The sequence below is a fragment of the Parasteatoda tepidariorum genome, chromosome X1 (genome assembly GCF_043381705.1).
Source record: "Parasteatoda tepidariorum isolate YZ-2023 chromosome X1, CAS_Ptep_4.0, whole genome shotgun sequence".
Lineage (NCBI taxonomy): Eukaryota > Metazoa > Arthropoda > Arachnida > Araneae > Theridiidae > Parasteatoda > Parasteatoda tepidariorum.
The window spans coordinates 27,476,300-27,489,557 of NC_092214.1; the positions used below are offsets into that span (position 1 = coordinate 27,476,300).

General features: G+C 27.2%; 1 protein-coding gene across 2 annotated transcripts in view; it reads right to left on the reverse strand.

Moving 5' to 3' along the window:
- LOC107446649 (adhesion G protein-coupled receptor E1) overlaps positions 1-13,258 on the reverse strand; it is a 118,547-nt gene that overhangs the window by 44,810 nt on the left and 60,479 nt on the right. For both annotated transcript variants that reach the window (XM_043043937.2, XM_043043936.2), the window contains exon 2: positions 4,620-4,846. In XM_043043937.2, the coding sequence (XP_042899871.1) occupies positions 4,620-4,846 (227 nt within the window). The remainder of the gene's footprint in view (positions 1-4,619; positions 4,847-13,258) is intronic.

Consider the following 13,258-nt stretch of genomic DNA (forward strand, 5'->3'; position numbering starts at 1 on the left):
AAATAATGATTCAAAATGACGACGAAATGTGAACTTTTCAATTTACAGCAATCAATACAAAACTATTTCGCATGCAAAACATATGAGTATTTAAACTTCAATCACTTTAAAAAAAGTCTTTAGAAAACCACAATTTTTCATTTGCATCAACTGAGGTTATTTTAAACAGTTACTTCGAACAGTTTAGCTTATAGTAAAAGTTTCGTGCACCTCTTAATCAGTTAGAAAAAGGGAAATAATTTCTAATTTCTGGACATAATTCATGACTTTAAGAATTGTTGTTCGATCTTTAAACTCTCATAGCTTTCTCATTCAGTAAAAATTTAAAGCCAAGGTGAACAACCGGAGTAACTATGCCAATCAGATGTTTTCTTTTGAAAACTGCCTCTGTAGTAAATTTCCTGGATATGCTTTCTTCGAGGAAGGGGTAGATAAAATGAGTAAAAATATACTTGAAAACAGTTTAAAAAAACTTATTTTATTATTAATTATTTTCATTAATTATTAGGGGACTGGAAAGTAATGTCGTTTATGTGCTTCAGATATTTGTCATCAAGCTATTATTTTTAATCAATAATGTATTTTTATCCTCATTAGAAACAACCTTTCAATACTGGTTCGAAAATGAATCAAAATGGATAAAAAAAAACGAATTGGTTTTTAAGCCTAATGATTATTTAATGGAGCCGAAATGACATTACTTTCCGGACTCCCTATTATATTTCTACTAATTATTCGTTAAGCAGATTCTCATTATGAAATTTTAGTAGATAATTAAATTCAGAAGCAAAAATAAAGAAAGAACATATACGGTGGTACATAATTTTACTCACTCTATCAGAAAATTTACAGCGTAAATAATTAAAAATTTTGGTAAGCAATGCTTTAAAAACTTTTTTTTTACGAAAGTCACTTGCAAGTTCCAGTATCTTTCATTAATTTTAATGCTTCGTTCCATTTCCATAGTTTTTTTTAAAAGCAGAAATGGCTAAATCATAAATACAAATGTTAGAATCGATACTAATTGAGACTATACCGTATGCTAGTCATTTTGGTACTTTGTTAGTGAGAGGTGGGCAAAGTAGCCACTATTTTCCAAGGAATCTTTGGGTAATTAAGCTAATTATCACCCCGTGATACATGAAAACCAAGGTATAAAAATTCCACAATCATGCCTCCTGTGGTTATTGTGTACAATACAAACAGTAGTAATATGAATAACTTATTTAATGTTTTAGTCCAGCGAAGTAACGATTGTAGTTCACAGCTCCATACGCAAATTAAAGAATTATCTTATTCCAATAAAACTTTGAAATAGGAAATTATAATAATAGAAAAGTAAAGTGCAACTGAACTGGTAGGGACTCTCTGTAGTGCAAGTCCTCATGGATTCAAATCATTAAGTATAGTAGATGGAAATAATTCATGAATTATGAGAGTAAGGGAACCATGATTTTACAAGTAATAGCTATAAATTATTCCCAATGTTATAATTCTCCTTTCTTTTATTATAAAATTTGCAATAAGTTTGCTGTGAGAAATTAATAACGATTATTTTAAAGTCAAAATATTGCAGAAACAATTTAACAAATCTCAAATTGAATGTAAATGCATTAGTCTGTTGTAAGGCGATAATCTATTTACAGAACTTGATTTTCCTTAAAGTACCTTTATACAAAAAATATATTTTTTATAGACAACTTATCTATCAAACTTCATTTAAGCTCTTATTCATATATGTTTTGTTATGTATTCGCTTAAATGTACAGAAAGCAGGTTGTATCTAAATTTTCATTAATCACATTAATAACAATTATAAAATAATTATGTTTTATACTATTTGTGATTTCGCATTGTATACAATGGCTGGGTAATATGTAAAGTGTTTTTAATTGTATCATACACTGTCGATCAATTTACCAATATTATTGTATTACCTATATAATATATATATATATTATAAAGAAAAGAGAAGAATAAAGATAATTAAAATAAAATATTTCCAAAAACATTAAAATTTTTTTATTCATTTAAAAAATATTAAAAAGTCAAAAAACAAAATAATGAAATGATATAAATTCCTCATCAGCTCACACGATTGTATCCACAAAAAGGAGTGTTTTCTAATATTGTATCAATATAGTCAAAACAAAATATATCAATACAACAGTGTGAGAGAAGATCTATATATATATATATGTAAAAAGGTACATAAATTGGTAGAAAATTGCTCAAACTTTTTAAATTTTCAAATTATTTAAATAGCACTTTTTTTTAATAGTTACTAAACACAATTCACTGCAAAATTATAAAAAAAAAGCATTTTTTAAAATTTTTCTGCGCATTTGAAGTACTTTAATTGCCCATAAATTTAGCCCTTTCGAATGGATTTTTTTTCTAAATTTAAAATAATAAATCTATTATTAATTAAAAACTGCTCCAAAAACTTTGTTTATATTCATTAAACACTTTAAATTTAAAAAAAAAACGTAAGACAAAAAATATTATTTCTTAAAAATGTCCATATTTCCTTAAATATTTAAGATAAATTATTAAGAAAATTTTATGTAATTATTGGAAACAGCAAGCAAATTAGTCAATGCAAGTTGCAAGCGTATTGCAATATTTTATGGCATAAGGTGTTCAAAAACACTTTGCTTTCGTTCGTCGTTTATTGTCGGTCTCTAAAAGCTTTAAAATTTATTGATAAGTACGAGTCTTCATTTTAAGTTTTATTGATGAGTATTGATCTAAATATCTCTAAAATTATAGAATAATCCTCAAAGCATTTCTTGAGAAATTCTGCTTTATGACGGGTCAATGATTTTAGGATCACCAGCTTTAGAAATTAGAGAAGCAACAGTAAACTATTTAAAAACTTATTTCCCTCCTTATTTCAGGACCATAACTTATTACCATAACTTATTTTTACATTTAAAACAATGTTAATCTTCGAAATATAAAGTGCCATTTTCTTTCAATAACTTGTTTTCAAAAATTTTTCAATTTAAAAAATAGAAAAAAAAAGTTTTTCAATTTTTTTAAAAAATTTTTTAGGATGAAAGATTTGTTAGACTGAATTTTAACAATGATTTTAGCAAAGCAAACAATGTCTTTCATTACGTGATATATTATTACTTTATCTTTTATTTTTGAACTAATTTGCATTACTACTTGCATGTATCTTTTATTATTTGATGTTATTTCTCACATTTCTTCTAAAAATAAATTCATTTAAATAATTAAAATTACAAAATAAGCAGTTTTGAAATGTTTTTAATTTAGATTTAATTTGAGCAATTATAAGAAAGTTTGTTTTATTATTTATTTCATGGAATTGAATAAGTTAAAAATAAAATAGGTTTACACAATTTATTGAATTTTCGGTGAATTACTTAAAGTAAAAACTGTTCAAAATCCACATTCGAGAAAGACGTCGTTTTAAATCCATTTGAAAATGAAATTTAATTTCGAAAAATAAATTCTCGTTTGAGCATTGAGTATTTCAAGTATTAAAATGCATAGAAATAAATTCCTGGTAAAATGCTTTCAAAAAGTTTTAAACTTTGACAAAATATGAAATCTTGAACAATGCTTTCCTGTGAGGAATATGAAATCTTTTTTATTTTTAGTTAAGAGTAAAATTCAAAACTATTTCTGAAGTTTTTGCACTCTGAAAAAAACTTATCCTGGTTGAAACGCTTTCATTTGATTTCTGTTTATATTCAACGATAAAAGTTCAAAAACAACTTAAAATTTCGTTAAAAATATTTTTTAATTACACTATGAATACACGTGGAAAATATATTTTATCAGATCTATTTAAAGATCTAATAAAATATAATTTATTTTGATCACTTACACCCGTAAAACTTTTCTTTGAGGAGATTAAATTTTTAAAGCGCTTATATTAAAAAAATCCCAACTTCAATTAAGAGAAAATTGAAGTTAGACGAGAAGCGAGCACCTATAAATATATTTTACTATTTCTGACAGTTTCTTGAAGTTTTCAAAAGATTTGGGACCAAAAATAAATCTAATTTAATCTTAACAATCGCTGTGAGAGAAGAAAAAATATGGATTGATCAATGTTTTTTTTAATAAACTAATTAAACCACAATCTACGGTTCATTTGATAAAACACAACTGAATCACAACCTAACTCTAATGCTCAGTTAAACAAATATCTTTTTTTATAGTTTTGAAACCATGCTAATCGTAAGTGGTAAAAATACCGTATTATTATTATACCGTATATTTATAATCATGGAAACCATACTAGTTGTAAGCGGTTTTAATACCGTAAAGTTAAAAAAGGTTCTTTACTTCACGGTAATTAAAAACTTTAAAGTAAACTTTACGGTTGATTGGATGGGTAGACTGTTGCCGTTTATTTTACATTAATTTTAGAATGGGAATTCTAACAGTGTAGCACAACATTAGATTCTACCACACTGCCAAGGAGAATTGGCCTTAAATATAAAAAATAAAGATATTATAAATAACTCATGCAATTTAATGAACTTTAGAATAAAAATAGCTCTTTGGATAGTTTTAGTATGACCTATGTATTCATAGATTTGAAGAAAATAAACATTTTTATCTTAAATATAACTTACCTGGTATGTTTCTCCTACTGTTTTGTTGATTGGCAAAGCAGTGGACAGGTTTCCTGACATTTTGTCTATCACAAAATTCTTATAATCTAAAACATTCGGCAAATTGTATTCAACTTTGGTTCTTGGTTTTTCAGGATCATAAGCATGGACCGTGGTCACATGGACTCCAGCAGGAGCACCAGCATAAATACGAGGTTGGTGTAGCATAGGTCTGAACACCAACTTGCCTAAAAATAAATAACAAGTAAACGTACAGTCCCTAGCCCAATTATTAGATGCTCTATTAGATTCTATGCAAAATCTTAATTATCAGGTAATACTATACAGCTTTATTGTTTTTATGCTGCTAAAACTGGTTTGCACTTGTTTACATTTGTGTATCAATTGGCTAACATTGTAATTCAATACGTTAAAAATAAATACAAATAAAATAAAAAATTTCCTAAATAAAAACCCATTTCATGTATGTTTAAATATAAAATTATTGCATATAAACTCGTGCAAAACATGTAATTATTAAAAAAACCATAGTGCGTCTAATAATTTGATCTAATTATTACAATATAGTAATGTAATGTCTGATATAATAAATTCTATATTTATGCAATAAATACTCGATACCAATTGGTACTCGAACGTAAACAAGTGCAAACCAGTTTCAGTCACGTAGAAACAATAAAGCTGTAGAGTATCACCTGATAATTAAGATTTTACGTAGAATCTTATAGTGCGTCTAATAATTTTGACAGAGACTGTATATTTAAAAAAAGTGCATTAAACTCAATTTAAAGCAACTTAATGTTGATAGGTTTATGCAGCACGAGTGATTGGTAACGTTATGGTTTGAGATTCATCCTTAGAGATGATTCCAAGACACTGTAGACTCTTATATGCACGACACTGCTACAATTTAGAATGTTGAAGTACATGTTAGTTGTATCACTCTGTCTCCGCTACACGCTTCCCAACCATTTTCATCTTTGAAACCATGGGGACATTTGATTAGAATGGATTTTGAAGCACTAAGACACAATCAAGCCCTTTACTGCTTGAAATTTGGCCCATAATACACTACTACAACTACTTGACTTCTACAACTGCTTGCGCATAAAACAACCTCTATTATAAAAATTTCTGAAAGAAATTTATTCCCATAATTGATTTGACTTTTGATAAAATGTTGTGGTTAACAAATAAGTAAGAAAAATCAGTTTCATTTTTAAATCAAACAGATTTTTAAATATGTATTTGCAACCATTTTCTTGCTTGTATGTGCAAACTGGTTCTCTTTTTAGTGTTATGATCAAACATCTTTCAGGAAACATTTTGAAGGATTTCAGTTAGTGACCCTTTTACTTGAACCACAGGCAGAAACGTTTTCTAGTATGCTGAACAAAGCTCGTTTATTAAGGACGTTCAGATTATCAACATGCCACTTTAGTTGACATTATGTTTGCTTTGACAGCTCATTTCGCTGACATATTTCACTGAAAACTCATTCTCTGACTTGATCTTTTCTAGACTATAAAAATTATCGAACTCAATTCCCTTGACAATATGATTATTTCCATTTTGATATAATTCTGTTTTACGATGAAGATTAAAGTATCGAGTTTCCGAGCTAAAAAAATATTTAATGAATTTAGATAATAAGTCTGGATTTTTAGGGTTTGACTGAATTCTCAAAATATTTGTCCTATGTCATTAAGGTAAGGGGGGTGAGCTTCTTCTTGTTTTCCAGTGGAGCCACCCATGGCCAAGAATTTAAACTTCTGTCACACACATACATCACAACCCGTTTATAGTGTAGACTCATTCATACATCCATTCATTCACAGATCGTAATTTTGATCTGCACCAGAGAACGATCAGTCTCCAATTCAGTACCTCCTAAAGTAGGATTTGTTATGAACTTTATTTTATGATTATTTTGTGACCCGTCAGATTTAATGTACACCAGTCACCATTTACTACATTGAGAGTAAACATTAGATATTTTAGGTGAGCTAATTTCGGAACTACACCCCTAATTGTCTAAAATCCGATAAAAAGTAGCTTCATTTGACTTTTCAAAAGCAAACATCAGTCGTCATTTTAAACCTCTTCAATGTTTTAAACCTAGTTGTTAACCACTCCTATGAAAATTTTCTCGTTACCTCCCCCGGCGTACAAAAGATACTACTTTTGTAATGTACACGTTGTTAATTTTTTTTAACAAATAAGATAGAAATAAAAAATGCTATTATGTTGGTCAATACAAGTTTGCGAGCCCGGGGTCGATCAGATGATAGAGCGATCCCCTCCTGATTAGGTGACTCAGATTTGAATCCCAGCATGGTCAAATCGAATCCTGCTTCCGGCGTGCACCGACCCCAGTGCTGACCTAAACTATCCACAGTAGTAGATGGATCATGGGTTAGACTCCTTTTGAAATAGGGCTAATCTTGGGAGGTTTTCGTGGATTTTCTCTTATGTAACGCAAATGCAGATTAGTTTCATCCAAATTCTTTTACGAAGGTTAGTTTGCCCAATGCTTGATTTTGGAGTTTCCATGCTTTTCGTATTGAGTTCAAAATCACATGGCTACATAGTTGAGCATTGATTTCTGTTGACAAATGGGTAGACTGCTATCAGTACTAGAATAGAAAAACCTGCATCGTTTTCAACTCAATTTGGTTCAGTTTTATAAGTACTTTCAAGTAAAAGTTCTCATATAGCTTCATAGTGGTGTTCATACTTAATTCATTTTAATATCTTTTAAGTGCTCGTTATGAAAAATTAATGCGTGAGGGTAGTTTCATGAAATGTTTATAAAGTATGCTAATTATAAAACGAATAAATAACAAAAAAAATTGATGAGCAGAAATTTTGTTGATGCATTTAAGATAATCTACATTCGAATTTATACAAATGATAGTAAATAGGAAAAATATTAAATGTTAATTTTTCTTCCGAGTTCCACTTAGTTCCTGGTAACTGGGAAAATTTTATAGCCGAGAGGGATAATCTGTCAATCTCATAACCGACATGTCAATCTCATGACCGATCTCATGATTGCCGGTTATTTGTTGTCAATCTGATGACCAACAGAAAGGAGATTCGAGTCCTAGCGTTGACACCACAATCTTTCCTCCATTTCCTTCAACAGGTGTAGAGTTTCCAGTGTCCTGCACTTCCCAATTTGTGACCCTGGTCTAATAAAATAAGATTTGCTGCGTTACTCATAGATGGCAGCACCATGTCCAATTAACTTTTGTACTGTTTTGAAACCATGCTAGTTGTAAAAGGTTAAAAAACGTAAAAACTATATAGTTTTGTATTCATGGTTTTTTTACCATACCAGTTGCAAACGGTTTTCAGACCGTAAATGTAAGAAATGTTCCTTACCATAAATTTTACGGTTAATTAGATGGGAAGACTGCTTCCGGTTATTTATCGTAATTTTAGAATAAAATTTCTAACAGTGTAGCAGTTATTTAAGGAAAATTTTCAAATGTATCAATAAAACATACTAAATATATATTTTTTTGTTGCTAAATATTAAAATTATTAGAAATGTACACTGTACTTCTCTTTTTTCAATTTTCACAATTCAATTTCGCAGTTTGCTACTGTCCCTTACAATGAATATTAATAAATTAACGACTAGAAGTTATCATATTAATAAAACAGAAATGAATAGTTTGTACGATTCTTTCCACGCAGGTGAAATATGATAAAAAAATTTCTATTCAAATAAGTTTAACTCTTTGATGCAGATTGGACATCAGTGATCCTTTTATATATTTTTTTCTGGTGTTTCAATTACAAGCAAAATATAATTGTGCTTTTTAATTATTGAAAACAGTCTAATAGCTACTAAGAACTTTGTTAGATTATCGGAATTACATTTGTACTAAAATATAAAATCCCCAAAAGGTAGTTTATATATTTTTTATTCATATTTATTAATAATTGACTTTATAAATGTTTTGTAAATGTTAAAATTTCAATAATGAATAACTGTTTCTCTTAGATCTAAATAACTGCAAATAAGTGAAAATTTTAAACATTATTGTTTGGAAGTGAGCCATGTTCGGAAGATTTTAACGAAGAAAAATGAAAAAAATGTTTTCAAATTCTAATTGAGGAATATTTTGACTCTAAGATGTAATTTATAGAACATAAAAACTGAGCATGTATATTTTAATCAAATCTATGAAGCTAATTAGCAAATAATTTTTTAAAATTGTATTGAAATCGAAATAAGTTTTAGATTTTTTTCTATGAGGTGTTGAGTTTTTTTTCTCATGAGCTGTTGAGTTCAGAAATTTGGGTAATCTTAATCTTCATATGAAAAAATTGCGATAAAAGTAAGTATCGAAAACATTGAAAAAAGCTGAGAATGTGGCATTTCATATTGATAATTGCTTTAAAAAATAGTAAAAATATAATATTAAAAGTATTATTGTATTTTAAAACTAAAAATAATATTTTTAAAGAAAAATGTAATAGTATTTTCTACTGCTGTAGATGCACCAAATATTCGGCAGACGGGAAAATTGCAGAAACTTTGATTAAGACAAATAATTACCTTTTTTAATATTACTAAAATGAAAGTATTAAAAAAATTGATGAAAAAAGTTTAATAAGAATTTTTATAAGATATTACTTAATTATGCCCTACCTCACGTATATACAAGCTCTACTAACTTTCGGGCACCATTGATCTTATTTTGACACCTTCTATTTTTTTCCTTTTTTTTGTATCAGGTTTAGTATTACATCATTCAAATTCGTGGCAATGAATATTTTTTTGACAATAGTGCAAAAATGTAGTTGTGCTTTTGTAATTGTGCTGTTATTGATAGTTTATAGGTTTTATAACTATGAAATGTTTTTTTTTTTTAAACAAAAAATAATTACGTTGTTATAGGATAAGTTTTAAATCGTTACCAAGCATTTAACTTTCATATTTGATGTAGGTTTTTTCCTCCACTGAGAGAAAAGTATAGTCAAAGCTACCAAAATTTAGCCAAATTTGCCGTATTTCTTGTTCTAAGGGAACACTCTAAAGCTCCGTAATTTTTACCGAAGCGCTTTGGTAATAATTTTGGTAAAATTAAGTATAAAACATGATTTTATAATAAGTTATAAAATTTGGTAAATGCGGCAAAATTTGGTAATTTCATCACGACACCATAGGATGGCATAAAAACGCCATTTATTCTGTTAAATTGACTTTTCAGTACTATAATAAGAACTATCATAACAATAAGAACTATAGAAGAACTATAATTTTGAAAACCAGAACTTCCTAAATTGTTGGCATATGAACGGAAAGATTACCAAATAAATTATTTAAAAATCGTGTATTTTGGTTGAATTATCCTAAATATTATTGTTCTTCTTTTTTCTTACCAGAAATGCTATTACTCTTCAGTACGACAAATTTTACCAGAATTTTTTTTCTCCGTGTTACAATTTCATTAAAAAAATCAATTTAGAAACTACATAAAACTAAAAAAGTGAGAAATAAAAAGTGAAAAAACCCGATAATACCAGTATTTTGAATTCGAAAATCTGAGTAAAACAGACTTTTCTAAATAAATAAATAAAAAATAATTTTTTTCCAAATCTTAGAGTAATTTATAGTAAATATAGCCTAATAAATTTTTTTTAAAAATAATTAAGAACAAATTCTATAAAATAATGGATATTGGGAAATAATAAAATAATTAAAGCTCGAAACGGAATTGAGAGTTAAATCTGAAAGTAATACCACATTAATAAAATAGGTAAAAATAAGACATTGACTTATGAAAATGATTATCAAGTGCTGTTCCATTTAAATTTGTTAGAGTAATGAATTTCTAAAAGAGTGAATGAAAAACTAACAGGGAATAAACAGAACAAACAGGAATGGAATAAAAGTTTTGAGTTTATTTACTTTTCTATTTAAGAATAAGTTCTTTAAACTAATAGAGATGAAATAAGATTTTATAATAAACCGTAAAAGCTATACTGTTAACAAAATTTTCTAAATAAAGACTTAAGAAAAAGATGCCAGAAATTTTGATCTTTGAGATGATTATCATCTTTGCTTCCTTTGGGTTTAATTAGTTGATGAATTTCAAAAACAATAAAAGAAAACAAAATGCTTACGGAATTGTGCTCAATCAATAATTTATGTTTCATTTTCATTTATTTAAAAATAAATGTTAAAAAAAAATCATTAAGTTGAGCAAAAATGGAAGCACAAAACAGAATAGAAACTAAAATCAGAAGAAAAATCGTAAAAATAAGACAAGGCATTGATTTATGCAAAAAAATATACACCTAGCTCTTTAAAATGATTATCATTTCTATTTTTTTAAATCATTAGTTTCACGAATTTTTAAATCAATAATTAAAAGCCCTAGAGAATTAATGCAGTTAAATATATCTTGTTTTAATTAATATTTTTTTATGCATGTAAGAATAAATTCTATAAGCTGATAAAGAGGAACACTAAATAGAATGAGACCTAAAAGCAATACTACCAAACAAATTTGCAAGAATAAGATAAGGCGTAGACTTATGCAAGAATATATACATCTTGGTCCTTAAGATTAACATCTCTATTTCATTTAAACCCGCTAGATTAATGAACTTTTAAAACAATACAAGCAAACCACTTATAGAATTATAGCTTCTTTATCTACGTAACAAATGTTCTTTTGAGAAGTTAAAAGAAGTTTCTAGAATAAAGAATAAAATATCTTAGAATTCTCCCGCATGCGAGAGAAGGGATTATTTCTTAATTCTGGTTTCAGTCCCACCAAGAACAAAACGTTTTCTGATGGGGTAGACCACATAAAACGGTTCTTCAGTGTCTCAATCTAGTCATATTCATTTCAGTACTTTTTTTTTTAATCGTCTAGTGTACGGCGTCTCGTTGTTGTGACAATTTTTTTTCCTTTAGTAAGTCTCGGGTAGCATTAAATATCCGGGTAACTTGGACATGTGGGTGCCATGTGGCTGATGTTTAAGGAGACGTGCCAGTTAAAAAAAGAAATTGATGAAAGAAACCGATCTCATTTACAATTTTTTTTACTTTAATTTATCTACCTGAAATGACTTTATTAGAATTTTTTTTATTACAGTTGCTGTTCCCTAATTTTAAAGTAAACAAAAATATATAATCACTATTTTTAAAATTTTTAATTACCGAGGTCAAAATTTATGATCACTATTTAATTATAAAATTAAAATTTTAAATATTTTTAAATTTAAAATCTTTAAGTAATCTTAGAAAATATATAATGTATTATTATATAATGTATATAATGTATTATTTCGAAAATATGTAAATTTTATGAATATTTTTCTGCCGAAAACTACAGGAGCTCAAACTAACTTCATAAAAATTTTTTATTAAAATTGAAAATTCCTAGTTTTTAAGTTAAAATTTGCTTCCAAATTTCACAAATATTACACATTTCATGAGGAAAAGACGCGATATCCACTATTGTATTAAAAAAAATTGAATATATTTAAGAATAAAAAATAGATTTAAAGATTTTTAATAGTTAAGTTAAAATAAAAATGAAGAAACTATTTTTAGGAGTCAATAAATAGGGCACAAGAAATAAGCTAATTTTGCATTTATGTTAAAAATAATTTTTACAAAGTAATTTAAAGTTTTTCTATTTTGTTTCATTAATTTGTTAAATATACATAAATATTCGATAAATGTATTTAGCTTCATTTTAGAAGTATTTGGTTCATGCGATTTTTCATTGTTTGCAATAAAGTTTAAAGCTTTCAGGGGTTTTAGGGACCGACAGTAAATTGCAAAAGAAAAGAAGTATTTTTGAAACAACCTATGCCAAAAAATCAAGCAATAAGCTTATTACTTGTATCGATTTCTTTGATTGTTGTTTGCAATGACTGCATTATATCTGGTAATTCTATTTTTTTGTGTTATGTTTTTTGCTATAACTTAAAATATTCAGTACAATTAAACAAAACTTTTGGAGCAACCTAAAATAAATTTCAAATAGTTGTAAAATTTAAAAAAAAATATTACGCAAGATATGAGCAATTAAAGTAGTTTTTTTGTACTGCACATGCTCGGAAAAAATTTTAAATTATTTTTTCATAATTTTATAGTGAATCGTATTTAGTAACTAATGGAAAAAATTGATTTAAATATTTTCAAAATGTTAAGAGTTTCAAGCAATTTTCAAAGTAGTTTTTTACTTTTTAAAAGAAAGTTCAAAGCTACATAAGATTTTCCAAAGATTTAATTTTGCTCTCGTTGTCCAGTCATTATAAGATAGTGTAATTTGCAAATACTGCATAATAAAATTTTTTTGAAAACCCCTGATTATTTTGAGCTTTCTTTTAAACAGTACAAAAACTACTTAGAAAGTTTCTTGAAACTTTTTAAATTTTACGATATTTTAATCAGATTTTTTCCATTAGTTGCCAAATACGATTCACTACAGAATTATAAAAAAAATAGTTTTAAATTTTCCGCGCATGCGCAGTACAAAAGAACTACTTTAAATACTCATGTCTGGAGCATATTTTAAATTTTTTTTTCAAATTTTGAAACAATAATTTTGTAAATAATTTTAAATTACACCAAAAATTATGTTTAATTTTGTTGAATA